At 44.8% G+C, this 27,967-nt stretch overlaps 2 protein-coding genes across 8 annotated transcripts; one reads left to right on the top strand and one right to left on the bottom strand.

Moving 5' to 3' along the window:
* The first annotated feature begins 103 nt into the window (after positions 1 to 103).
* Positions 104 to 10,455, top strand: LOC311014246 (uncharacterized protein). Of its 2 annotated transcripts, XM_084010731.1 has the most exons (3): positions 104 to 243; positions 3,119 to 4,812; positions 8,136 to 10,455. In XM_084010731.1, the coding sequence occupies exons 2-3, from the start codon at positions 4,807 to 4,809 to the stop codon at positions 8,919 to 8,921; spliced, it is 792 nt and encodes a 263-aa protein (XP_083866857.1). In that variant the 5' UTR covers positions 104 to 243; positions 3,119 to 4,806; the 3' UTR covers positions 8,922 to 10,455. The 2 variants fall into 2 exon arrangements, with proteins under 2 accessions (XP_083866857.1, XP_083866856.1); XM_084010730.1 differs by having other exon boundaries at positions 3,119 to 10,455.
* On the bottom strand, positions 2,219 to 27,733 carry LOC311014349 (uncharacterized protein). 6 transcript variants are annotated; one of them, XM_084010909.1, is made up of 15 exons: positions 27,501 to 27,733; positions 20,650 to 20,784; positions 18,113 to 18,374; positions 17,325 to 17,446; positions 16,794 to 16,938; positions 16,563 to 16,730; positions 15,768 to 16,034; positions 15,436 to 15,459; positions 15,320 to 15,361; positions 14,873 to 14,904; positions 14,686 to 14,770; positions 14,484 to 14,615; positions 13,689 to 13,787; positions 12,961 to 13,054; positions 2,219 to 2,493 (listed from the first exon to the last, which is right to left on the bottom strand). In XM_084010909.1, exons 1-15 carry the CDS (start codon positions 27,557 to 27,559, stop codon positions 2,468 to 2,470), a joined length of 1,692 nt encoding a protein of 563 aa, XP_083867035.1. In that variant the 5' UTR covers positions 27,560 to 27,733; the 3' UTR covers positions 2,219 to 2,467. The 6 variants fall into 6 exon arrangements, with proteins under 6 accessions (XP_083867035.1, XP_083867034.1, XP_083867036.1 ...); XM_084010908.1 differs by having other exon boundaries at positions 16,563 to 16,748; positions 16,812 to 16,938; XM_084010910.1 differs by having other exon boundaries at positions 16,563 to 16,828; positions 16,901 to 16,938.
* Between the last annotated feature and the right edge of the window lie 234 nt (positions 27,734 to 27,967).

The following is a 27,967-nucleotide window of genomic DNA, read 5'->3' as shown; positions in this document are numbered from 1 at the left end:
CCCCTCAGGTGTGATCCTGACTGCCTGTAGGGGCTGCACCTCCACCGTCTCAGGTGGCCTGGAAACCCCCCCCCCCCACCACCACCACACTGAAGGCTGCGATGTTATTTTTGGAGCGTCCGCGGGCTCGATGGCTCGCTCCCTGAAGGCTTCAGTTCACTTCAGGATGAGTGGCCCTGTGGCACTCTGAGCCGGGATTAACAAGCAGAGAGCAGTTTGTCCCGACAGCCGCTCGCCAAAAAGGTAAAGCAGTCAAACCGGGTGTCTGTTGATTGACGAGCTGCTGGTGCTGCAGAGTGGTCCTGACCCAGTGGGCCCGGGTGCTAACCTGCAAGACACCGCATAGGATTTGATAGATGCACGTGCACGCGCCTGAAATCTGTGAAACGCTGCATGATGCATATCAGACGTTAGCGTCGGCGAGGGGAAAAGCTTGCAAAAAAAAGTGCTTTTATCTTATCTTCTGAGTCAGATTAAAACACTTTCAGGTGCAAATACATTGTTTCTGCTGCTTACACCGACCTTGAAGCCTGTCAAGTTTAAAAGTACAAAGACTCGAGTGGTTAATAAAGAGCTCGTCCTCCACGTTGTTTAAGTGACTTCTTTAATGCGAGAGAGATTGAGGTCACGGCACAGTTTTAACACAAAGCTAATCTTATACTTTCCTCCCAGATATCCGAGCCCAGGGCCTTAAAAGGGGGGGTCTCATGTGTCAGCTGGCCTTCTTGTCACCGTGACAGGAGGAGTCACCGTGACAACAAGGATTCACGTTCAAACATATTCCCTCAAATCAAAACATCTTTTAAATGAAAAGACACTCGAGGCACTTCGATGCTCCAGCTTCTACAGCTTGAATATTAAAAAATGTAAAATATGGCATCGGGTGTGATAATCCTGCTTCCCTCAGAGCAAACCGGTGCCAACACGACGTATGTTAAAATGTAAAGATAATCTTCGCTCCGAGACTGGAGGCTTAGCTCCCGGTCGGACAGCTCTGGGAGGATTTGGGCCTGAGATTGAGTTCCAGCAGACGGAGGCTGTTTGTGTGAGAGCAGCAGGTGCTCGGTGTCAGGATGTTTGCTCTTATTTCTAAAATTAGATCCCGGACGTTTGAGCTAGCGTCGCCCCCGAAGAGCCACCCCGAGATTTGGACGGGAAGACAACAATTCAGCTTGTGACACCTCTCTTGTTTTTTTGTTATTGTCATAAGTAGATTTATTGTCGTTGATTTGTCTGTTTTTTTTGCTACACTTTTGTTGTCATTTGTTATTATTATTGTAGTTATTAGTATTGATGTTGATTCATAGTTTCTTGCAGTTTGCTTGTATTTTAATTACATTTTTGACTTAGTTTTCTTTCATTGTAATAAGCAGCAGTATTGTTGTTGATTGTTGTTTTTTTTTTTTGTTTTTTTGTTGGTTGTAGTTTGCACTTTACTTGTTACCCTTTACATTAAAGTTGCGATTGTAAGGTTTTACACATATTTTTAACATGTCATGTGAGTGTAAAATGTCACATTTGAATATTAATTATTGTTTGTATGAGCTTTCAAACAATCTAAAGATATCTGTCTATTGTATCCCCGGGTGCAGCAGGAATGCATGTTACATTTATTGTCGGTTAATGATGCCTCCGACCTTTGACCTTTCTTACTGTTTGCTTGTGACGCTAACAGCCGAGGAATTTGGATGCAATTTACCGCCTCTGACGATTAAAAGCCTCTTTGCTCATGAACGTTAGCGAAGCCGGCGCCGCCGCTGCTCCTCCCTTTCACGAGCCGGCTCGCTCTCCTGTACGCGGCGTCACTCATCCTCCTCCTGTACTTTTATTTCCTGCAGAGGTCATTTTTAAATCCGACAGTCTCCTTGAGAGACTATTTTCACAAGTAGTTTGTCATCATCTCAAAGCAGCTTGGCATGCCTTTCTATTTGCAGCGGTGACGCGTCGTGTAGCCATGCAGCATCTTCAGGACCCCAATTAAGAGGTTTGAGACCTGCTAATGAGCCCGTCGTCATGAGAGCTGGCCGTCTTCTAAAGCCGGCTGCAGACTTGTTTCGGAGCCATTAACACGGGTTAAATCGGTCCAGTTGGGAAGCAGCTGAGCACACAGTACCGGCAACACGGTGGAAGCAGCAACAAGCTCGTTGTTGCTTGTACGGGCAACGTCATGGTAGCAGCAATCAGCCTCACAGTAAATTTAAAAAAGGGAAGCAAACAGAGAAACTGATTGAGGAATCAAACATCAGGAATGTTTTAATTGGATTTCATTGGTTTAAAAGATGCTGATTATCATTCACAGGAGGAAATTAAGTCTAAACAGAAACTTTGCTTCACTACATTTTGTAAAATGATACAAGATATTTGTCAATACACAGGACATAAGTACATATCCAACCTGAAGCTTGACGTACAGACAATGATGAAGTGATAGAGGCTAAAATGTGTTTTTTCCCGTCCAGCGTGTGTTTCACAAATCTTCATAGAACTGTCCAGCTGAAAAGGAAGAAAAACAACTTATTACTAAAAAAAAAACACACACACACACAAGACCATCAATTATTATTATTTTAAATAAAAAAAAATATTATTTGCTGCTGGCATTATGAAACTCATTTCTGGCCCGATTCTATATCGGGACCGGACCCAACATTTCCAACAGCTTAGCGGTTGAGAACATCACACCATGCAACCAGCATCTCATCAAGTTCCTGCTCTGACGTCTTCATCATAATAATTCATTTCCTAAGTTAGAAAAGCCAAAACAGTAAGGTGATGTGTAACCTCCTCCTGAGACATCTGATTGGATCTTGGCTCTGATTTTCATTTGTTTGAGTGGGGAAAATCATTATTAATATTGATTTCAAATGATGATTAGAAGAAAAATATGATTAAACCTTTCCATGACAGGCCTCTTTTGATGAATAATTTGACTGTTTCTGGCTGCTTTGCTGTTATTTTTACAGGAGTGCTTTATTTTAACTGCTTTAAATGTGTTTCTGTCTGTTTCTATTTTAACTGTAAAGTAAATTTGAGTACCGTGAAAAACGTATTACTGTTATTATTAAGTCAAGTTTTGGCTGTGGATAGATAGACTGACGTGTCTGGTCTCGTCTTGCAGGAGTCTCAAAATGCTGATGGAAGTCTACAGTAATGGGCTGGAGCCTGACCTGGAGCCTGACCTTTCGCAGCAGTATCGTCCGCCCTTACTGCCGAAGCCGGGAAAAGACAATGCAAGGCTTCAGAAACTCAAGAGGAAGAGAGCCAAGAAAAAGGGCAGCCTTTCTCAGACACCCATCCCCTTTCGCTCCTGTTTGTCGCCGGTCAACGAAGCGAGCACGGACCTCGAGCACAGCGACCAGTCCAGCCCTCCAAGGACACCGGATTCAGTCTACAATGCGGACCCGTCGGTGTCCAGTTTCCCCTTTGACTCCCTCTACGATCACCCTGCATCTGCATTCCCTCATCCTCGAAGCAGTCCCTACGGCCAAGCTGGCATCTTCCTCCCCCCTCAGGCCCACATAACTCAGCTCAGGACTTATGAAGAGCAGGTGGCTCCACTGTACGAGTGTTCCTCCTTTATATTCGATGACGTGACCCCTTCCACGATGCCACCTTCGGTTTCACTGACCCCATCAGCACCTGAGCAGGTTCCAACATCACGCCTTGCCTCTAGTTTCAATATAAACATGACACCAGATTCCCATTGGTCGGCCAGAACAGCCCCTCCGGCCGCTGCGTCGCAGTCCAGCACTAAAATATCAACTCACAGCCTGACCCTATCGCTGGCCGCCCCCAACTGTGGCCCAGGCCCGGCACCTTCTCATGTTACAGACCTACCTCCTCTTCCAGCGCTGCTATCAAACTCTCAGACGCAAGCTTTCGTTCACAGCCAGAGGGAGACAAACACCAGTTTAAACGACAACCCTCAGAGCCAGATGTTGCCTTGGACTGCCAGACCTACCAGTAACGACCACGTTGTTCCAAGCCAGATGTCCCCTGAGATATCCGCCTCAAAAATATCCCTTGTTGAAGCAGTTAAAGAGACAAGGCCCGATACCCTACAGAGCAGGATTTATACATCAAAGGCAACATTTTATGAGATCTCTAAACCTCCCTCTATCCAGGACCTCACGATAATAAACCCAACCTACCAGGGAGCGGCATTATCAGACACATACAGAAAGAAAGCCGCTGTTTCGGTGTTGAAATCTGATCCGAAACGGATTGTGCCTGTGTCCCAATGCGGAAGACCTAAGACTCCCTCTTGTACGCCAGCTCGAGTATCCACACCCTTTATTGAAATATCCAAACCTAACCCACTTTTATTTGCTGCTTTCAAGCCCTCCCAACGTCTACAAGCTCCTGCAATCCCCAACGAAGCTCCAACACATAAATCTGTGATTTTAACTAACGGTATAAGCAAACCTCCAGCTGCCAAAGAAGAACTGAAGCAGGTTAATCATATCCAACAAGCCAGCAATTATGACAAGATAGAGATTCAAAATACACAAAGGAGTACAATTAATGTAAGTGTTGCCAATGCTGAGTTGAACCCTAGAGAGAACTTAACATCATGTATCACTGCACCTGACTCTACTGTGGGAAAACCAACACTACGAGAACCAGTCGTCCCACAACTGCATACAAACCAAGTTTCTGAAAGTGACGCCTCATCTTTGCCAAAGGTCCCATCATTTTCTTCCACCGCACCAAAGACTTCAATTCTCAACCCTACACCAGTCTTTTCAATGCAAACACCACCAAGTCCAAGCCCCCTGCCGCCCACTTATCGCCCACCTGTGGTGGATGCACGTAAGTCTTTGTCGTCACTACTGGAGAGTCAAATGTCATTAGCGACCTCAAAGCCCAAATCACGATCAACATATTACGGGCTTACGCCATCTGAGTATGCCGCCTACGGTGGGATAAGGACTATCGCCTCACGTCACAGCCCCATATCTCCCGTAGTTCATGAAACCTCTTCAAACAAAATAGATGTAGCTGTAAAACAACTCAATGGACACCAAGACCACCCATCTTCGATAGAGGTTTCTGCTGCTAACATTTTACAACCGGCAACGGTTTCTGAGCTTCCAGCCGAACGGATCGTCACGCTTAGCAAAGATGTCTTTGAGGAAAGTCAGTCTGAAGCTCAAAGTATTGGAATGCACTCACTTAAAACATCTAGCGTGGACACAGTAAAACCTGAGCTTCCCATTGGCTTGGCACAGAAAACAATGCAACAATCCACAAGTGACGTATCCACACCAAAAGCTTCATACTCTGATGATCCGATACCTGTACCTAAAGCAGGTGAGGCACAAACACAAAGTGTGGCACTATTTTCTGTAGAGGCAACGCGAAATACGACTCCGTGCCTGACTGCTAGCAATGGTCTGTCGAGTTCTTCCTCCCCCTTAGTGAAAGTAGATTCAAATGCAGAAACACAGCGTTTTGCGAGAGCGATAGATGACATAGAGAAAGGTAGTTATCTTGAGAAAGCACCCACAACTGCTTGTGAAGTGAGTCCATCAACAGCCAATGGACCCAAAGTCCAAGTCACTGCCAAGCCTGTTCCAGATCTAGCTGAGCATAAAATCCCGGTAGGTCAGTCTCCTGCCACAGATTTAGAGACAACATTTTCAAGGACTACCATCGCAAACGGTGCATTAGTAGGAATACAACAAGCCTCCAAACAGCCCAATCAAGCGGCAGCTGAAGTAGTTTTCCGTAAACAAAGTGAAGAAGTGAACCAGTATATCAAAGCAAGCAGCGAGGTTACTCTTCTCAATAAAATAAACATGGGGAACATTTTTCCTTCTGTGGCTCCTAACGCCAAACTTAAACTTGACAAAACAAACACTGAGACACAATTCTCACATATATTCTCCAAAGAATCAATCATCTCTACCACAGGATCAGTTCTGCAACATGAGCCCATCACAGCATCTGTATGTTCTACACAATACAGTATCTCCACAGTATCTGCCGCTGCCCAAAGCACAAAAATCACACAACAGCTCAGCGCTGAAACTAAAATTCACAGAAATAGTCAAATAGTAGGAAACAAGATCCATTTCCCCGGAGAAACTCCAACTGCTCCAATTGTAACAAATACACCTGCCGTTAATGCCAAGTCAGAGGGCAAACCTACCACAGAAACCAAACTGCCTGACCTTTCTGACACTGCAACCAAATCACCAAGCATTTCAGGCATCAAAACCCCTTTCGATATGATCTCCAATGTGCACACAAAAGCCCCCCCCAAGCTGAACACAACTAGAGAAAATGGACTTTTAAACACACTGAGTAGCATATTAAGCAGATGCCAAGATAAAGTTGTTCAAGGAGCAAATTTCTACACAAACACAAGCAGAGATATAGTAGACGCTGCACAAGCAATTGGCACCAGTCTTAACACATATTCTAGAGATGCAGTTCTGCTGAGCCAAGTTAATACAGAACCTAACCCCCCCACTCACAATAATATTGATATCGACAGAGTCAACAACTCAACAGTAGACACAGAATTGCATTCACAACCCACTAATGGAAGAGTAGGTTTACTGACTGGGAATGCACCAACAGAGTGCCCTGGTACTATTAGAATGGAAGACATTCAAACCAAATGTGTCGTTGAAACAAGACCAGCTTCTAATCTTTCAAACACAGTGCGGAACATGCCCAGCAGTGAAACCATACTGTCCAACAAACTGTCTGCAGGGCTGCCAACAGTCAGCAAGCCTTCCACAGACTCACCTGGAAAACCAGGAAGTGTAGAGGATATTCAACATGGTGGACCTGTTACAGGAATTGCACGGTTGCCTGTGGTGAAGGACCCAGCAGTGAGCATTAAATCATCTTTTAATATTGCACAGGCAAGTAAAACCACCATGCCATCTAGCCCTACCACGAGGCATGTCACACCAAAGAGCCCTCAGCTCAGATTTGATGCTAAACAGATTGTCCAAGTACTTGCTGAGCACAGATCATCAGAGACGCCACAAATGACTACCAAAACCACCGTAAAAGAACAACCCCCTTTCATTCAGCCAAGTGCAGTCAATAAATCTGTAGTATGTCCCACTATGAGGATGAAATATTCTGTAACATCTAAGACTGAGACAACAGCTTCCTCTTCTGCTGATTACGTCATGGCTAACATTTCTTCTACCAGTGTAGATCAGCAAACCATTGCAAGTCAACCCACGTTGTTTGGAGATAAAGTCCAAACCTCCCTTCATTCTGTGTGCTCTCAGACCGGAGTGAAACAATTTAGCCACTCTGTCACTGAAACAAAGAAATCTACAGAAAGTAACATTCACACCGCAAACACTCAAACCTTCTCAAACACGGATTTAAAAACCCACGCTGCCACAGTTATTCACCCCTCTGCCGAAGCCACCCAAGATGCCAAAGCTCCACGTATCCCTCCCCGAGCAACTAAACCTTGGAGCACAACAAGAGCCTCCCCTTTACCAGACGCACGAGGGCGTAAGACACCTATTCGAAGTTATACTCCAACTTTGCCCCAGTCTTGTCAAACTCCCGCCTCTTTAAACCATACTCCAGAAACTAAACCTTCGTCAGTCATTACGAAAGACCAGATGAACCCTCTTATTATACCTCTCCGAAATAATACACCTACCAGCACTGTTCAATCCTCTGTTAAGTCACTCACAGAGAATATCTCAAAACCACATATAAAACCACCCACAACTACGGACACCTCAGTTCTGACTAACAGCACTGTGGTAAAGGTACTTCCCCAAACGCACACGATTAAAACAAACCTAGCAACAACTTCCAGTAATGAAGGAAATCTCCCCTCACTGAATACTGATACTAGTGCTCCCATCCAAACTCCCGATCCTGGTCTAGCCAGTAAAGCTACTGCCCCCGCTAAGCAGGTAGAATCGAGATGTTCCTCTGCCACTGTAGAAACAAACCCCTCAGATTCCTCGAAGTCTGCTCCCGATTCGGTCCAGAATAGCTTGCACACCAGTAACGTTAAGCCTTCGACAGAGCTACCAGTAGAGAACTCCCCTGCAAAGCCAGCAACAGGTACTGTCATGAAACCATCCATAGTTAAAGCCGCTGTGATTGACTCTGCCACTCCTGCCTCTCTGCCTCAGGCCTCAGTCTCAGTCAAACCTCCAACCCCAAACAGAGGAATGTCACCGCCATCTCCGCAAAAAACTGGACTCAAGGAGAAGGACCTTCTGAGGACCAAAACTTCAGCTGCGCCGACGGAAGTCCCGGCGGTCGAACCCTCCACGAAGTCAACGACATCAACTGCATCTTCAACTGATGACAAGAACGCTGCGACAGCGGAGACATCCCCTTCACACGCTGAGCCCAAAGCAGCCCAGAAGCCAAAAGGCCTGAAGGGCAAGCTCAGCGGATGGGGCCGGCTCAAGAAACACATGGTCGTTGAGCCGGAGGAACTTACGTTTCCAGAGCCAAAGGCCAAATCTCAGGTCGATTCCGGTGGCGGCGATGAGAAAACAGATCGAGGCGGTGATAAGTCATCAGCAGACCAATGTGCTAATCAGGAAGTGGTTGACATAAAGGAAGGTCCCAAGGCATTGAAGATGTGGGACGCCCTCCTCTTTCAGATGTTCTCTACCAAAGACCGAATTCTGAAGCAGATCAGTGGCGACAAGAAAGAATTGGATAAGAAAAAGGAGCCTAAAGACAATCAAGCAGAAGTTCCGTCTTTTGTCAGTCGCCTGCCAATTTTACTCTACAGCCCACGTTTTGACGCCAGGAAGCTCAAAGAGGCGGCAGAGAAACCGCTCTCAAAGATAGCAGCCGTGTTTGAAAAGGGGCTGATAAAACGCAAATCTCAGGAGGACGAGCATAAGGACTTCAACAGGAAAGCGAGAGGATTTGGTTCAATGAAAACTAAAGATATGTAACTTGAACTGATGCAAAAGAATGTTTTAGATTGTTCAATGGTAAGTGAAAGTAAGATGCAATGATATCAGAGAGGTGGGTGAAACCCCAAAAGAGAATAATGGAAATGGAAAACCATTTGTAGATTTATTTACAGATTAAAAGTGTTGATTACGGCTTAAATCACAAAAAGAAAAGTCATCCCTCCTTAAATAGTTAGTCTATAAGTTAGCTTTTATTGCCTTCAATGGTCAGAAATTATAATTTAGTTAAGTTGATATAGTTGTGGCATCTTTGCACTTTAAATGAAATACAGTGAGGATGTGAGTTGACAAGAAGAAAACGATTAAGTAAGAAAGAAAGGAACATTTATCTGCTTCTCGATAATGTTGGGTTGTTTTTTCGTTTGCTATAGATTTAGTGTTGAATGCATGCACTGTGGGTACCTTCATAGATACAAGATTTATTTGTCATGCTCCACCTTTTTTTCTATTTTTGTAAACAAAGTAAAGGCTATTTAGTGTTCACCGCTGGCAGGCAGTTTGTAATCTCTGTAATAAATAGGGCTTTTACATTCCTGGAACAACAGGGGAAACGGATTTTGAAAGAAGGAAAAGAGAGATGGGTGAAGGACGAAGGTCCAGTCAGAGCAGGTTTAGGTTTCTGAAGGTCAGGTACGGAGGGAAACGCCACAACGGCTGATAAATCTTGGGACTGGGCAACTAAGGCTGACCCACAGGCCTCGCAGCTGATGATGATGATAATGTTGCCATGGTAACCCACATCCAAATCAGTATTCAACTGCATCAGGTTGTTTATCGACTCTCTGTCCATGATCCATTTATTTTCCTTTATCTAAAAAGAAGAAGACGTTATTGATCCCTTTATGTATTATGAGTTATTCTGATAGCACTGGTTGTTCCGTGTAGAGGCTGCAGAGGTGAGTCTCGGGTAGACAGTCCCAGGTATTTTATTTTAGGCCTATATGTTGACATAGTGTATGGCATATTTATTTATCTATTTGTTTAGAGGCAAACCTGTAAGGAAATTTGTTTTTATGTGCCATCGCTGTAATATTGAGATGATTTTTACTTGTTGTTGCCATTTTTGTGTAAATTAAAAGAAAAAGTCAGATTTTTGCCCTCGTCTATCATTACACAATTATATCAAAGTCAAGTACAATATTTCCAAATAATGAAGCAAGGTTAAGGAAAGTTTGACAGCTGGTGTTTATTTTTTGTTTCCCGTGGCTCAAGGGATGAAAATAACTAATGGATTGGTATTCATAGCTCCCAGAAGATGAATCCTGTCATTTAGCACCACCTTATGGCGACATGAAATGTGACTGATTTTATGCCCTTTTTCTGAGTAACAGCCCCCCCTTTAGGTTGGGCGTACATGCACAAAATATTTTTCCTAGATAGACCATGTGGAGATGTACAAAAAAGCCTCTTGGACCCACCGCCTAAAGTCAACAGGAAGTGGGCAAAAAAAAATTTTTTAACCACCTGCGTATCAGCTCTGTGACTGTGAATAGTGGGGGAGGGGAGAGAGGAACACTAAAGCCCTGATTATGCTTCCGCGTAGTGATCACGCAACGGCCACGCAGTTGCTTGGAGACCGTGATGGTTCTGCGTTGGGTTTACGTGTCGAAATGCAATTCAATGCCACACCGGTAAAGGGCGCTATGTTTTTTGTAAAGACTGACCGACCGACCGACCGAGACTCTTGACGTATATCGTCGTTAGCCTCGTTATAGCGTATTTGTTTACTTTCCGGCTTTAAACGTCCACTATTTTTCAGAACTTGGTGTTTTATTTCTTTGTGCAAAAGCGAGAAGGTGCAAACAATAAAACGAGGTGCAAACAATAAAAGTAGCCTATTAAAAGTTTAAATGGCGGTGTTTATGAGTGGAAACCGGATAGCGGTCTCCAGCGGATGTAGTTAGCGGACCAATCACAGCCAATGCCGCTGCGTTGGAGTTGCGTTGGTGTTGCGTCGCCTCGACGCGCGTCTAGGATTTTTGGGAGGTGCACGTCAGGCCCTTGCGTTGGACGTAAGGGGGTCCGCAAGCCCCCTTGCGTTGTGTCGACGCGGAAGCATAACTTGGGCTTAAGGGGACTCAGAGAGATGTCAGGAAGGCATGGAGAAGATGTGACCTCTGTCACTGCCTAACACCAGATCAACACATGAAACTTTCCACACCTGACTTCATACATTGTGTAACTGCCCACATGTCAGTTTAATACATTCTCATTTAGTTATTTATTTTTGGTTCCTATCTACCTTTCAGTTGTTTGTTTCTACACGGTACCACTTTAGTGATACACCGCTTGGCAGAGCGCGGCAAGGGAGAAACAACACAGTCGGTTGTCTCCACACCTGGTAAAGTTAAGTAAAAGAGAGTTACAACATATGTAAACAAAGAAGACGAAGAGAGAAGAAAGACAAGATTCAGCCCTTTGTGGTAGTGTGCAGCCTACGAGGTGTGTCTATTGTTGTATTTGTGTACATTACGCTACAAACTGTGCATTAGCATATTTCTGTGATTGTTCGTTTATTGTCCTTTTCTTCAGTTCTCACGGGCTGGTCGATGACTGAGAATAAACCCTGTTTTTAAACGATCTCGGGCCTCATGCTTTACTACCTAGAGGAGATACACATTGTCTGGTCTCCTCCTAACTTCAGATGCACCTCAGACAGCTGTGAGGTGAACCTTCGCCATGAACATCAACACTATTATAACTTCAGTGTTTCTTCTCTGATCTGCTCCAAACTTTCCATACTTGATGAGAGTCTCACTCTGAACATGTCTACACTGTAATATTGACTCACAGTCAGAGCGCCACCTACTGGCGTCAGGAAATGTCACTGATTTTATGACTTTTTCCAAGTAAAAGCCACACCTGATTATTTTTTGACTAATTCGTCTCATTTCAGCCTGCAGAGAGGACACAGGGGGAGGAGGAGGGGTCACACTAGGGGGAGGAGGAGAGATGTCAGGAAGGCATGGACATGTGTGTGACTCTGTGACTGAAATGTAGTTTCACTTTGGATCACACCAGATCAACAGTCATGAAACTTTCCACACCTGCTAATGATTTTATTCATTGTCTCATCACACCTCAGACAGCTGTCAGGGAGATGGATGGCTTTTCATGTCGATTGCTTGTGTCTAAACTTGCGCCACGAGGAGGCGGCCCAGCAGGGGTAGGAGGCGGTCCAGCAGGGGTAGGAGGCGGTCCAGCAGGGGTAGGCGGTGGCGACACTGCCATGTGACCGCAGGCACTCAACGACCGCATATGAGCGAGGGCCCGTCATGACACTGCTTTTTTAAAATTATTTTATATTTATTTAAATTTATTTTAATTTTTACATCTACCACCACCAGATAAATAGGCCTGTGCAAAGAAATCATATACTGAATTAACAAACCCCAACTCCAACCGTAACCCACTAACCCTAACCCTAATCCTAGACCTTAGCCAAAACCGTATTGCCTGGTTTTATCATGTCAAACAAATCCGCAATCAGTAGTATATTGGATTCAGAGGATGTCTTTATGAGTATGATGATTTTATATAGATAATTAAATATAAAACCGGAAAATAAAATATTTTAAAATATTGAATTAATTAATTAATTAATTAAGCTATTAATTATTATTTTATATATATATATATATATATATATATATATATATATATATTACTTCCACCACCACCATATAAATAGGCCTGTGCAAAGAAATCATATGCTGAATTAACAATTGAATTGCTGAATTGTGAAAAATATTTTTTTTTAATGGAGCTCTGAGGCTCAGAGGAAGAAGAGATATGAGGCTTCAGAATACAGTATAATATATAATATAATAGCCACAACTATTGATAACATTAAAGTGAATGAGCAAATAAGTGATTAAACAAAAGTATTAATAACCAATTTAAAGCAAATATTTAAAATGAGGTAACAATGTAAATATGTGGAACATTATTGCAACTCAAACTGAGTGAATGAATGAGTGAGTGACTGAGTGAGTGAGGGACAGTTGGACCGTCCCACCTGAATCCGGGCTGCAGTCGCCGTCCTCAGAAACCTTCTCGTACTTGCCGTGACCCGTCACCACAAACTTGTATCTTTTGCCGGCCGAGTTCTCCTGAAACAGCAGATAAAACAGAGTTCGTCAGACACAGATTCACCCCGCGTCCAAAACCTGGTGTTTCGTATTCTTAGAGAATCCAAACGGCTCTTATCATGGCGGCCACTTGTTTACTTCCGGGTCACTTCTTCAGTTAGGAACCTTCCTAAGCAAAAAAGACTATTTGACTGCACCCCTGCTTTCCGGTCTGCTGGACTCTTAATGGACCTGTCAATCTTATTCTCATAGAGTTCTATACAACCAGAGAGGAGTCGCCCCCTGGTGGCCAACAGAGAGAATGCAACTTTAAGGCAGTTCACATTTCAGACCTGGAAAATTGCCGCCTGCGAAAAACACTGTTGTCCTATAAATGTAAAGAGAAGCATCAACCCCTTCTACAGATTACAGCAACACACCAACTACAGGACGCAGGTAGTCCTCTGAATGCTGTTGCAGCTGCAGCCACAAGGGGGCAGATGTTCACTGCCTTGCTCTGTTCGACCTGAGCTGATTCACACCAGATGAAGAGGAGTTGGGTGTGGTTGCATGAAGCAGACAGGAATGCTGAGCGAAAGAGCTAACGGAAGAAAAGGGACGTCGTTGGGGAACAAAGATTGTATATATATATATATATATATCATGGTGGACTTACTGCCGGTCTGGAGGGCGAGCTGCACCAGCTCCCATCTTCACCTCCTTTCACCCACTGGTTGATGAGATTGGCCACGCCCACTCTCATACCATCTGCATCCTGAGCCAGAGAAGAAGAAGATCTTCAAGAATGAAACGTACTTTAAACAACAACAACAACAACAACAACAACAACAGTCGTGATCCTGGAGTCGTCAATGTTTCATGTTGTTTTTTTAATTAAGGGTCACGTTTGCACTTCTCTCGTCAAATTATTATTTTTTTAAATACATTTTTATTTGTTTTTTTTTTATTTTCCTCCTCAACTGTTTCTTTTTTTCCCACAAAATCTAAATGTAATGTAATTTTTTTTTTTTTATCATTATCTGACTTATTCCGCAACTTTCCAGGGGTCGTCTTCATTGAGATTCTGCTCACAACATCACGGTCTGTGGATAATCTTGAGTTACTGGGTTAAACTAGACTTCTATACAACCAGAGGAGTCGCCCCCTGGTGGCCAGCAGAGATAATGCAGGTTTGGCTTCACTTTCAGATCCGGACGTTGCCGCCTGAACTCCTTATTTCTTTCTAAACCAAATTGCACCTGTTTAAAGACGTAATGAACGAAAACCTCTTCATTCAGGTAAACGTTGCGGTCCCGAGAATCCTCCAAGTGTAACATCGGAGATCTCTGACCGGATTCCCAGATCCATCACGACTTTCCCTCCGGTGGATGTTCACCATCAAACAACGGCGAAATGAAGCTTCCGCACATTCAGGAACAAAGAGAAACGATGATAAGTTTGCTGATGTAACCTTGGACGGTGTGACTGAGGCGGCGTTCTGGTTCCAGGCTTCTCCGGCCTCAAACAGGCTCTTCTTGGAGGAGACGGGCTCAGAGGGACTCATCAGGTCCATCAGCACCGACCGGCCCTCCTTCGAGGAGACCTGTGAAGTCAGATCCAGGAGGTTAGACGGCGTGAGAGGAAACGTCTGATAAAGGAGAAGCGGCGTTCACCTCCAGAGCGTGGGCGTACAGCTCCAGCTTCTTGTCGATCTTAGAAACAGAAACAGGCGGCGGCGTTTTCTTTACGCTGCTGGTGCTTCATGAGGAAACATATTTTTAGATTTAAGAACATTTCCAACAGGTTTCATTATTAGTTAAGCTTTTCAATGATTTCATCACCACACAAACACAAACTCACCTTTTCCTCAGAGACTCGGTTCTCTCGATGATCTGAGGGAATAAATGAGACATTAATAATTAATTAATTATCCTTAGAAACATTCTATTAAAGCAGTTCAGATCTACAAACTGACACAAAGATGTCATCTGTGACTCAGAAGACGTTTCTTTACTGGGTTTGAGGAAAAACCCTCAAATCTGAAACCTGGACTCAATTAAAATGAGCTGTTCCAGGGTGTCACTTTATTCAGATGTGATGCATTTAATAGTTGACAACTAATCGATAAAGCTTTGCATCTCTAAATAATAATAATAATAATAATAATAATAATAATAGTAATAATGCAGATAAGACATATTGGAAGCCAAAAAGCCACAACAAAAAGGCAGAGAGTTGTAGAATCGACCTGCTGCGTTTCTACTCAAAGGGCAGCTGCCGACCTTTGACCCCAGTGTCAGGACTCACCGTGCATTTACCGTCTGGAGACACTCTGCTGTTCACCTCGTCCTGCAAAGACACGCAGATGTCAGGTTCCTGCAGCTCCGGCAGGCGAGAAGACGTTTTCCAACATGAAGACTTACCGGGTAGAACTGGATGAGGAGTTTCTGGAGGAGCAGCAGGGCAGCGTGAAAGAGACACACATCATCATCATCATCATCATTGCCATCAGTGACATCATCACTCTCATGACTGGCAGCCTCCGTCCCTCATCCAACTAAACACAGCGGTTATATGGTGGTTTTCTGCTGCAGCTGACTGGGAACTGGAAACAAGGCCGTGTGAGGCTGCCAGTCATCTCACCACAGAACCCCCCCCCCCCCCCCCCCCCCCACCTCTTAACGACGCCGGCGCTAATTTAATTTGAATCTGGTAAACTTTATTGCCCAGCCCCCCCTGGTTTGACGAGGTGTACCTTGAAGGTTGGGCTCATGGGGCCGTAGATCAGCGGCTCCACGCCGTCACACTGAGGCGTTCTGGTCGGCTCCTGGCTCCTCCCGCTCCCCTTCTGGCTCCTCCCACTCTCCTCCTGGCTCCTCCCGCTCTCCTCCTGGCTCCTCACGCTCCCCTCCTGGCTCCTCCCACTCTCCTCATGGCTCCTCCCGCTCCCCTCCTGGCTCCTCCTGCTTCCCTCCTGGCTCCTCCCACTCCCCTCCTGGCTCCTCCCTCTCCCCGTCGACCTCTAGGACGACCCCAACAATCATGTTATTACAAACATCGTAGCATGGCCGGTTAAATAAAGAAGGTGTTTAACACCCTCAGCGTGGGATTCGGTGGCAAAAGTCTAATAAAACGCGGGCACTAAAAGCAGGAATGCGTTACAACGTCTGACATCATCGTCGGGCCGACGCCTCATTTCTGCACCTCGGCAGCCAAAAGGTGAATTCTTTGGCTGCGTGAAGTTTGGATTTGAAGCCAAGAACTCTGCTGGTTTTCTAATGAGCGAGCGTTGCTTGATGTGTTTTATGGAAGGAGACGCGTTTGGGCGCCGCACTACCGCTCGGTAGAAGACGAGGTTATGAATAATAAACGTGTCGGAACGCCGCGGTGTGGAAGAGCGGAGTTAAAGATGGGAAGTTTGTCCTGATGGAGGAACATGTGGACATTAAAACCCTGCAGTGCTATAATAATAATAATAATATTGTATGAAATAATAATACAATTAATTAAATGATAACTTAAATGGCTGCAAAGGTAGTTATAGTAATACCTCCTCCTCCTCCTTCTCCTCCTCCACCTGCTCCTTCCTCCTGAGGTGGAGGTCTCCCTTGTCTTCATGTGTGAAGCTCAGTTCTTCTTCCTCCTGCTCGTCTTCATCTTCTGCTGACCTCCACTCCCTCGTCAGGGCAGCCTGCACCTCCTGCTCCACTTCCCTCTTCTGCTCCTCCTGCTCCACCTGCACCTCCTGCTCCACCTCCTTCTTCTGCTCCTCCTGCTCCACCTGCACCTCCTGCTCCACCTCCCTCTTCTGCTCCTCTTGCTCCACCTGCACCTCCTGCTCCACCTCCCTCTTCTGCTCCTCCTGCTCCAATTTCCTCTTCTGCTCCTTCAGCTCCAACTCCCCATCCACCCTGCAGGCTCCTCCGCTGTGGAGGACACCCCCCCCCCCAACCCCACACACACACACACACACACACACACACACACACACACACACACACACACACACACACACACACACACACACACACACACACACTATGTCAAGTTAGCAGGAAGTGATGTCATGTAGCCGCGGTGTGTTTAGGTGGAGCGAGCGCTGCACCAGACATTTTATAAGTGAGATTGCTTGTAAGCCAACGGTCACCAGCCAGCTTTAAAGTGACAGATTTTAAAATATAAGATAATTAATGCCGAATGAGACGCCTCGGCATCAGAACGATAACAAGCCTTTAAATAAAGCAGAGGAGTTCCTGATCTCCAGATGTTAAGATGCAAACACACCACACGATGAGCCATAGGGAGAACCCACCGTGGCCTCATCGTCCCGGCAACCAGGTAGGACGTCCTGTCTGCCGGTTGGCCCCTGGCGTCCTGCGACAGGAAGACCGTTGAACTGTACGACTTCCTCACTTCCTTTTTGGAGCTGGACATCTAAAGAAATAATATCAAATATTCAGAAGGAAGATCAGCTGATGACCCTTGATCTGATCAAAATGCACCAATGAATAGAAAAACATTAGAACTTGCGGAGCTTTCTAGCTAAAATGTTTCCTAGCTAGTTAGTGGTTTATGGGTGTCGGGATATCGAGACGAAACCAACCCAAACTGACCCTTGATCTGAAAGTACGGGACCAGAAAGGTTTGCACTGATAAAAAAAAAGCTATTAGAAAAAACCCTGATTTTCATTAATTGCATCCACATCCCGAATTGCGATTCACGATCTAAACCCGATCATCAAAATGGCACTAAAACACACTGCTGTCACTCACTCACATTCAGTTAACTTACATTACATAACATTACAGATTGAAATCTTATTTTTGTGTGAAAAATAAATATTCAAACAACTTCATAACTAAAGGCTAAGTAAGTGTTAAAATAAAAATATTCACATCTCTACCATGATAACAAGCTAGACAGCTTCTTCAAGTCGAAACAATATTCACGATTATCGCGTTAATGAAAATTCACCATGTGTGTTTTTTTTATTATCCCGACCCTGTAACAAATCGGCTGAACCCTTTTCAAAATTCCATGATTTTCCGTGTTTTTAGCGTGATCAGGTATCGGCTGTATCGACCCGTCAGGCGGTTAACCTTCTCTGGAGGCCTCGTCGAAGCTTCCTCTGACGGACCGCTTGGTTCTGGATCACATCCCTGCTCCTCCGCCTCGCCTTCCGGCCGTTTCTCCTCTCCAGACTCAGCTTTCCAAGGTTGCGTTGAGGGTCTCTGGACCCTGGACCTGCAGTCATCCTGCGCCTCCTGCTCGTTACGATTCTCCAACCGGTGACTCCAGTCGCTGAAGCCTTCGTCCTCCTCCAGAACCAGGCAGCACCTGGGCTTCAGCTCCCCGTCGCATCTGGGGGGGAACCAAGCAGGGAATCGTTACCTTTTAGAGGACGGGACAGGAAGCGGAGTCTAGCTTTTGGTTTTAGTGCAAAGAAACCCAGATCTGATACAAGCAGTGCCGTCGTATAGGGGGGAAAGGTGATGACAATTCTAAGGGCCCACAGCCCGCTAGGGCCCACACACAGCCCCCAGTAGGTGGCAATGAATGGGAAGAGGGGCCCACACCGATATTATTTCAGGGGGCCCAGAATTCAACTGCCCTGGATACAAGCATAGTGGTTCAGGGGTTCGATTGAAAGTACTTTCAAGCTTGAATCAGTAAAACCAAACCATTTCGGAGCCTGGAAAGAAAAGGCTAATTAGACTACTAACAAGCAAAATTTAGTCATTTAAAAGGTAAAGCATGTCGTCACAAAAAACCTGTGAATCAGAAAAATTAAACCTAATTCTGAAAGCATTAAGGTAACCACATCAACAGTTGAATCCCCCATAATGGTTATGAAAGTACATAACCGTTATTTCTGCTGTTTAATTTAAAACTGCAAATGAAAAACATCTCCCATTATCACGCAATTGTAATTAAATACCAGACGCCTCATGCAAGTAGACTGCAGGAGAGTTTTGTCTCCCGTTGCTGCTGACATGGAGGTAACTAAGTGTCACCCAAAGGTTCCCCACAGGACAGCTGGCAGCTGGCAGACAGCACCTGCAGCTTCGGGCGCCATGGAAACGGAGACGGGACCAATAAACAGAGAGGGCTCCTGTTCCAGGTGGACTCAGATCAGCAGACTGGACCTCGTCAGCCTGAACTAAACTACCTACCAGCTGATGTTGTTTAGGACCAGACACCTTCAAGTGGTTCTAAATTGCAGCCGTGTGTCTCAGCTTCATTTAATTCTGAGCCGTGGGGAGTTTATCACCCAGGTGTCCTCCGAGAGCTCGTCCCTCAGCTTTACCATGATATTTCCAGTCCTGTTTGTCTGGCAGCTCTCAGCTCCGTCACCTGCAGCGTCGCCGGACTCTTTCCCCTGTAATCAGCTAAAGGAGACTCAGCTGGAACACAAACAACACCTCCACAATGTAAATCCATCAGTCCCCAACCGAGCTGAGGACACTTAAAGAGACACTCGCCAAATGTTGTCCTCACGAATGTCTAACTAATCTTTAAATCAGGCTTATTCGATTTCTTACTCAAAAGTCTGAAGAGAGGATTCTTACGACTCTCAAATCTATATGATGAATATGAATCTACGGTTTGGAAGAGCGACTTCATCCATCTTGGATTGTTTTGCAAGGAAGTGACCATATTTGGACTGTGGAGCGACGGGTGGATCTGATGAACACAGCAGCAGAGCAATGAACCTTACTGGATCTGGATCCATGTGGATTCTGGTGTGAAGCTCCTAACAAAGTTAGCTTCATGATTCAAGGTTCAACTTTACAGCTACGTGTTTAAGTCATCTTAGTAGCTAACTAGCATTGGTAGCTACCTGTCAATCAGTAGATAAGCCCCACCCCCTAAAGCATCCCCTGCTTTCTGGTCTGGTGGACTCTAAATGGACCATAATGTACTAAATGAACATCATGCTGGATTGAAGAAGACTTGAAACTAGAGATTGAGACCATAAACTCATGTTTGCAATGTTTACTGAGATAATACATCAAGAGAGAAGTAGGACCAAATTCTCATTGACTTCTATACAACCAGAGAGGAGTCGCCCCCTGGTGGCCAGCAGAGAGAAGTAGGACCATTTTCTCATAGACTTCTATACAACCAGAGAGGAGTCGCCCCCTGGTGGCCAGCAGAGAGAAATAGGACCATTTTCTCATAGACTTCTATACAACCAGAGAGGAGTCGCCCCCTGGTGGCCAGCAGAGAGAAGTAGGACCATTTTCTCATAGACTTCTATACAACCAGAGAGGAGTCGCCCCCTGGTGGCCAGCAGAGAGAAATAGGACCATTTTCTCATAGACTTCTATACAACCAGAGAGGAGTCGCCCCCTGGTGGCCAGCAGAGAGAAGTAGGACCATTTTCTCATAGACTTCTATACAACCAGAGAGGAGTCGCCCCCTGGTGGCCAGCAGAGAGAAGTAGGACCATTTTCTCATAGACTTCTATACAACCAGAGAGGAGTCGCCCCCTGGTGGCCAGCAGAGAGAAATAGGACCATTTTCTCATAGACTTCTATACAACCAGAGAGGAGTCGCCCCCTGGTGGCCAGCAGAGAGAAGTAGGACCATTTTCTCATAGACTTCTATACAACCAGAGAGGAGTCTTACTTACTCTGTGCTGTGTGTGAGCTGGCTGTGTTGGGGGGCCTCCCTCCAGGAGGGGCCTGCCTCTCCTCTCTCCCTGGCTCTCCTCCTCCTCTCCCTCTCCACCTCCTCAGCGTCCTCCTGGCTCCGCTGGGCCGTCAAACTGCAACCAACATGGACACCAACAGGCTGTCAGAATAGAAATATCCTATAGTCTATGTCCTGTGTATGTTTCATACACATTTCTCCCAATTAATGCATACATAGTTGGTATCTGAGGACATTTTAAAAAGAATGTTGTTGGTTTGAACAATTTTATTTTATTTTATTTTATTCATAGTGTCCTGTCACAACAAAAGTTATCTCTTTACACATAGAAGAGGACTAGAACCCACCCAGGATGTTCAGAGTCAATGAAGAGCGATGTGCTCAGTGATTTGGTAGTACCTCCAGAGTCCACGAATACGGACGTTTATCATCATTGTTTATTATTATTATTAAGAGGCCCCTGATTGGTCGAGGCCCCTGGCTGAAGCCGTGCATTAAGGAGCATGGCGTTAGCTTTTTGGCTCGAAAATATTTTTGTGGCGTTCAAGTTATTTCCTCACGTGGGAAACAAATAGTTGTTGTTCTGTCTTCATAGAAAACTCATTCAGTTCTCACGTTTCCAGAGGGAGGGGCTCGATAACAATAACTCTTTTTATTGTCCGAGCACATCTGGTGTAGCCGGAGCCAGCTGCTGTGTTGTTTCACTTCTTCTCACTCTCTGGAGAGAAACTAAGAGGGAGGAAGGAGGAGGAGGAGGAGGAGGAGGAGGAGGAGGGAGGCTGTAATCCGGAGTAGCCACAACTCATTTCGTCATCGTTACGGAGGTCTGGAGAAAGTCTTGTAAAAAAAAAGAAGAAATATTGGAATAACAAGAAGTTTGTTCAGAGAGCCAATCAGCTTCCAAGCAGCCCTCTCTGGAGAGCACCTGCTGGTCGGGTACAAACACGTTTTTCCAAAGTGTGTCATTGTTTTTAAAAAGGATAATTTGCAAGTCTAAAACTTGGATGTTATTTTTGTAGATTTGGCCACGATGACGCTGCCGCAGTAAAGAATGTGGTGCCACTGGTGAGAAACGTGACGGCCATAAATGTCTTAAAGCAACACTCCAGCTGAGCCAAACTACTGTCTACTGTTGCTATACTGTTGCTATATATATATATATATATATTTGCAGCGTGACTGTCTACACATTCAATGCAAAGATGGGCAAATTAGTAAAACATTTACAATGTTTAATGAGATAATAAATCAAGAGAGAAGTAGGACCATTTTCTCATAGACTTCTATACAACCAGAGAGGAGTCGCCCCCTGGTGGCCAGCAGGGAGAGTGACAGTTTAAGGCACTTTAGATTTGGCTTCACTTTTCAGAACCGGAGGTTGCTGCATGGTGTCACGACAGCAGACACACTGATGCACGCTGCAGCCTGACCGCCCTCCAATGGCGTCAGGCGTCTCCTGAACTTCCCGCCCAGAGTCTCATTTGATTGGTTAATATTCTGTGAACACGAGTGGGTCGTCAAACATTTGAAACCCTAACAGAAGCTAAAGAGGCTCCAACTTCTGCTTGTTTGGGACTTTAAAGAGACAGACATATTCAGACGAACAGCATGAGAAATATAAATTGTTTTTTGAACGTTAAAGCAAGTCAACATGTTCTGAAACTGCTGCTGGTAAAAGTCTGAATGTAGTTCAAAGACAGGAAACATGAGCACCACTTGCTTTTGTCATGACGAGGCATCGGCCCAAAGGTATGATTCATTCTCCCAACATGTCAGCTCATCAAACCTTTTCTTTGTAGCACAAAAAGACCAAAAAATACAAAAAAAGAATAGTCCGATGCTAATGTCGTTAGTTAGGGCTGTTGGTGAGGACATCGGCCACGATGGGCGGCGAGTCAAACATGCTGCGGCCATTATTATTATGTGGGAAAGTGACCTAGATACGGTCACATTCGCTGGAGTTGCAGAGGCAGCGTTGGACGAGAGTCAGTCCTCGGTTTCTGTAAATCTATTTGATACGTGATCGTTTTGGCCTCTCAGTCGTGAATCAACGAGGGATGAGTTCTGATTGTGTGATGAGGTCATCGCCACCACCGCCTGAAATGCAACCAGGGGGAAGGAGAGTGAAATCCTTACATGAACTTATTGGTGATGTTGGATGTTTAAAGAGTAACCAACCACTTTTTCTGCTAAAAACCAACATAACTCAGTATTTAGTTGTGTGGTTGATTGATTCATGTCCAAATCCGGAAACCGCAAAAAAACACAACTTCTGCACTAACTTTAATGTCCATATGTCCTGGCACTTAAAAATAGTACTTAGCATAGTGTAGTAACTTACCCTAGCTATCTTTGTTGTATACCAGCAATGGGTTAGCTTCGCAATGAGGAGTGCTTGAAACCTTCTCTATTGACATCCTTACTGTACCGACAGCCATAAGTTTCTCTTTCTTCTGACAAATGTTATTGAAATGTAAATGTAAACGTAAACATGCATAGCGACTCTCTGGATTTTGCTATTGGCTGATCTGGAACCAGGTGACGTATACAGAGGCAGCTTTCGTTGCCGACCAAACCCCCCTCCACACCTCACTGATTAAAAACCCTACATCCGGTCTCTGCAGACTGTGGAAAGAAGAGTGTTGACCTTTTCAATTAGCCCCGGAATAACTGATGCTAGTTGCTAATGCTAATCACTAGCGTACATACACATATGCATGGAAAGAGTTGAAACTGTATTTTGTCGCTATAACAGACCTTTACAGCACTTGCCCAACAATAATTATAGCAGGGCCCGCATGCTAGCAATTAGCACCAGTGCTAGCAATTAGCATGAGCCAAGTGAAAGGATCATCATGAACGGTAAGTTAAAAACAGCAATTAATACATGGAATTAGCTATCTAGCTTACAAACCAGCCACTAAATGAAACTTGAATAGCAAGGAAAGCACTTCCACTGTCGCCAAATAAGAAACAGAAAACAGAACAGAAAGGAGAGAAAAGTACTGAGGTGTGCTGTGATTGGACGATCGGGCGTTGGCTAACCCTTCAGCCAACACGCCGGGGTTCAGTTACTCTTTACAACTACAAATCATAAATGTTTGACTCTAGAATGATTGCATGAACAAAAGATAGATCTAACATCTTGTCCGCACATGTGATCTCATAATCAAGACAATGATTTTGTGCAAAACAAGATAACTTGTGTGACAGATCTTGTGCCAATCACGACCTGGTTTATACACAACAGATTTGCAACAGTAAACACGTTTACAAAAGATGATTCAATATTAACATAATGAGGAAATTAAGCTTGTTAAAACATCCATTAAGTGGCTACGATATCGAAACAGTAAAATATATCTGATCTTGACATACAGCTGTTTTATGACCATAACAAATGACTTGTTATGGTGATTTGGGGCTCTCGCTGTACTCCCCCGTAACCTTCACCAACAGGCTTTTGTTGCCAAACCTAACTGAAAACAGAACTTTGGACACACGTTGGTTTTAACATCCAGAGCTTTTTGTCCTCCAGGAACCCCGACCGCCTCTTTGCAACTCCAGAATAATGTAGTTCTTTTTAATTCACCCAACAACAAGCAGCCTCGGGGCCTCATCAGGGCCGACACCGCAGCGTAATTAGCAAAAACTATTTAAACGCACTTTATAGGAGACGGGGTTGTTTGTGGCACACAAGACATAAAATATACACAAGGCGGTAGGACTCTAGGGGGCGCCGTGAAGATCTCTGAACACAGAAGGTGGAAAACTCAGTGTAGATAATCACTATCTACTGTTATTGATGGGGCAGGTCATTTCTGCTGTTACGGGCTTTTGTTTCCTCCGGGTGCCTTCAAAGTCGGCTTGGACATTTAACTCCATGCTGCAGAAGCACAAATGTAAAAAAAACGGAGCAAATTATGGAGGAAATGTGTCCGATATGCATCACTTTTTCCAACATTTGCACAATGAGGCAATGGAGGCTTGGGGAACTGCATTTTCTTTGTGTGTGTCTGTGTGTGTGTGTGTGTGTGTGTGTGTGTGTGTGTGTGTGTGTGTGTGTGTGTGTGTGTGTGTGTGTGTGTGTGTGGAGTTGAGCTGGAGGGGGTTCAGGACTCAGCCAGATGATGTCATGACCATTAAGGAAGTTGCAGCAATAAAAAGAATCCATTGAACTCTGCTGAGCTTCGGTGTCATTTTCGGTGAAGTCACACAGCAATGTTCCGACCGGTCACCGTGGAAACGGGAAGCTCGTTGTCCCCATCGACGACAACGAGGAGGAGCAGCAGTTGGGATGTTGAAAACACCACGCTGGTGCTTGAGAACTACGTCAGGTACAAGAAATAACAAAAGCACGCTGTGAAAGGGAATCAAGTCAAAACGAATTGTGATGACGGAGAAATTATCGAGTTAAACAGAAAACTACATTTGGGGTGATTTTGCAGTTAGAAATGTTACATGATGGGGTTTAAATGCGAGGCTGATTAAAAAAAGGCAGATTCAATGTATTCATCATTTCAGAAGAATAGTAAAAAAAAAAAGTGTTCAGGAAAAAAGTTAAAGTATTCACTGTGCAGGCAGAATATCCGTCTGCAGAACCAGTAACTGTTTCAAATGTAGCGGGATAAAAATTAAATAAATAAACATTTGTTTTAAAAAGGCGTCTTTAAGGTGGATTTTGCAGCTAAAATATTTTATTTTTATTTATTTATTATTTATTTGACAGGGATGAAACTAGTTTATATATATGCATTATTTTACGGGTGTGTGTCCGTGTGAAGTGCATGACTATGAGTGCATGACTCTGATTTTACGTCAGCCAGTGATTCACCTTTAAATTCTATGTTTTCTGTCACATGATGTTGATGGTTGCTCTGTTTTAGCAGTTAACCCTAAACTCAAACGCAGTGCTGCATCCAGTACAATCACATCCGACAACAGGTTACAGACAGAGGCTTTCAAATGGACTCAACCGGATCCTAGACCACGACCTCGTCTTCTGTATCTTTGTGACATCTTTTGTCTGGTGTTCCGCACGGTTTGATTCTAGGTCCCTTATTGTTCTCTTTAGCATCTTTACTGGTAACCACCGCATGCCAGCTGAATGCTTTAAGTTGCACTTTTCTAATGACCACTGCACCGACCTGTATCAAATAAATATCCGTATATGACTTTGAACTAGCAAAAATTTATTATTCAGCTGGTTGCAATCTGCAACCTCACCATTAGATGCCACCAAACCCTAGACACTGTACCTGCAAAAACTATTTCAATCTGTTAAACAAGTGGGGGAAAGTTGTTGTTTTTTTCCATCTGTGAAGGCGGCTGATCTTGTTTTTGGCTGTATTTGTAAGACTAATTTATTTAAATTTAAATATCCACCTTTTTTCACCTGCTTTTACAGATAATTAATTAATTCATGAATTAGAAAGACAAGTCGTGAACAGGAGAGAGAAAACTATTTAGCATAGCATCCATATGATGCAGGATGATGTTTTAAGCACAAATGATTACATTGTTATTCTGTCACTAATGTGCCTACATTATTTTACGATAGCGTGGAGGGTTAATATGTTTCACATGTTGTAAATTAGATGTTTTTTACGCATTTCAATTCAGGTTTGTGTGTTCTGTGTTTGATCGGGCTGCAAGAAAGTTCCTCCTCGTGGGAAATAGAGTTAAAGAGCAGAGAAAAGCCAGCGGTGCTTTTCTTCTCCACAATTAATATGAAAACCTGGTTTTGGGGTTTGACAGCTGAGGTCACCTCGTGGTGTTTTTTTTCTTCTACCGGAGACTGAAAATCTCAATTTGTGCAAAAGGTGACAACCGACCCGGCGGACCATTTTACAAAACCATCTAATCTGACCCCAAACAAACACACCCGACATCACTGACCCCCCAAACACATCGGTCCTCCTCACTGACCCCCCAAACACATCGGTCCTCCTCACTGACCCCCCAAACACATCGGTCCTCACTGACACCCCAAACACATCGGTCCTCCTCACTGACCCCCCAAACACATCGGTCCTCCTCACTAACCCCCCAAACACATCGGTCCTCCTCACTGACCCCCCAAACACATCGGTCCTCCTCACTGACCCCCCAAACACATCGGTCCTCACTGACCCCCCAAACATCGGTCCTCCTCACTGACCCCCCAAACACATCGGTCCTCCTCACTGACCCCCCAAACACATCGGTCCTCACTGACCCCCCAAACATCGGTCCTCCTCACTGACCCCCCAAACACATCGGTCCTCCTCACTGACCCCCCAAACACATCGGTCCTCCTCACTGACCCCCCAAACACATCGGTCCTCACTGACCCCCCAAACACGTGACGACACAAGAAGACATTTTCCTCCGTTGTCCTTTTTGTGAACATAAACCGTTTTCCTTCGTGGTTTATTCCAGTTGTGCAATCAGTAGAATCAAGTATATAATACTATTAGAATATTCTTGTTCAGCAAGATTCTTTATAGTAAAAGTACATAAAGGATAAATACAAACATATTAAGACGAAACATAGTCATGATGCAGACAGACTTGGACCTGGTCAATTTAATTACGTTATTAAATCACTGATCGACTGCTGCAACCGTTATCTGTCCAATTAATGCAGGGCTGTGAAAGTCCTATAAAGAGAGCTGAAGTGAACTACAGAGACCTGGGACCGGGTACATAGGACCTGGGACCTGGGACCTAGGACCTAGGACCTTTGACCTGGGACCTAGGACCTGGGACCTAGGACCTGGGACCTGGCGGTGCAGGTGCCAGTTAAAAACACAGACCTGCGACGGTCCCGAGTTAAAGCTTGTTTCTCACCTGATGAGGTTCTGCAGCAGCTGCCTGCTGGAGCTCTTCCTCCTGATGGACTCCGACATGCTGGACTGGGCCCGCTCCTGGTCTGGGGTCCTGACTCCTGGGTGTCGTGCAGCCTCTGGCCCTGGTTGTCTGACCCTGGTTCTGGTCTTGCAGGCTCAGATGTTTCCAACAGCTGCTCTCTTGTTCTCCTTCGTGCGTCTCATGCTGGTCTCCCTCGCTCTCCCTCTCTCTCTCCATGTGGTTTTCATTGAAGCCTCCTGACTCCGCCTCTCTCGCCCTGATGGGGGTCATGTGACTCGCCCAAGGGGGGGAAAGTAAGATGATATCATAACAGTGGATCAGTGTCAATACTGTATGCATGTGTATTGTGCATATTCATATTGGGAGGAGTCTTTGTTTTGGTCTTCAGTTCCAGTTGGTTACGTCACTGAAATACCTTTAAAATTTAAAGTCTTTAAAATATAACA

Source organism: Eutrigla gurnardus (assembly GCF_963514095.1).
Source record: "Eutrigla gurnardus genome assembly, chromosome: 1".
Lineage (NCBI taxonomy): Eukaryota > Metazoa > Chordata > Actinopteri > Perciformes > Triglidae > Eutrigla > Eutrigla gurnardus.
Note: the sequence above shows the minus strand (reverse complement) of the source record. Positions and strands in the feature narration are given on the sequence as shown.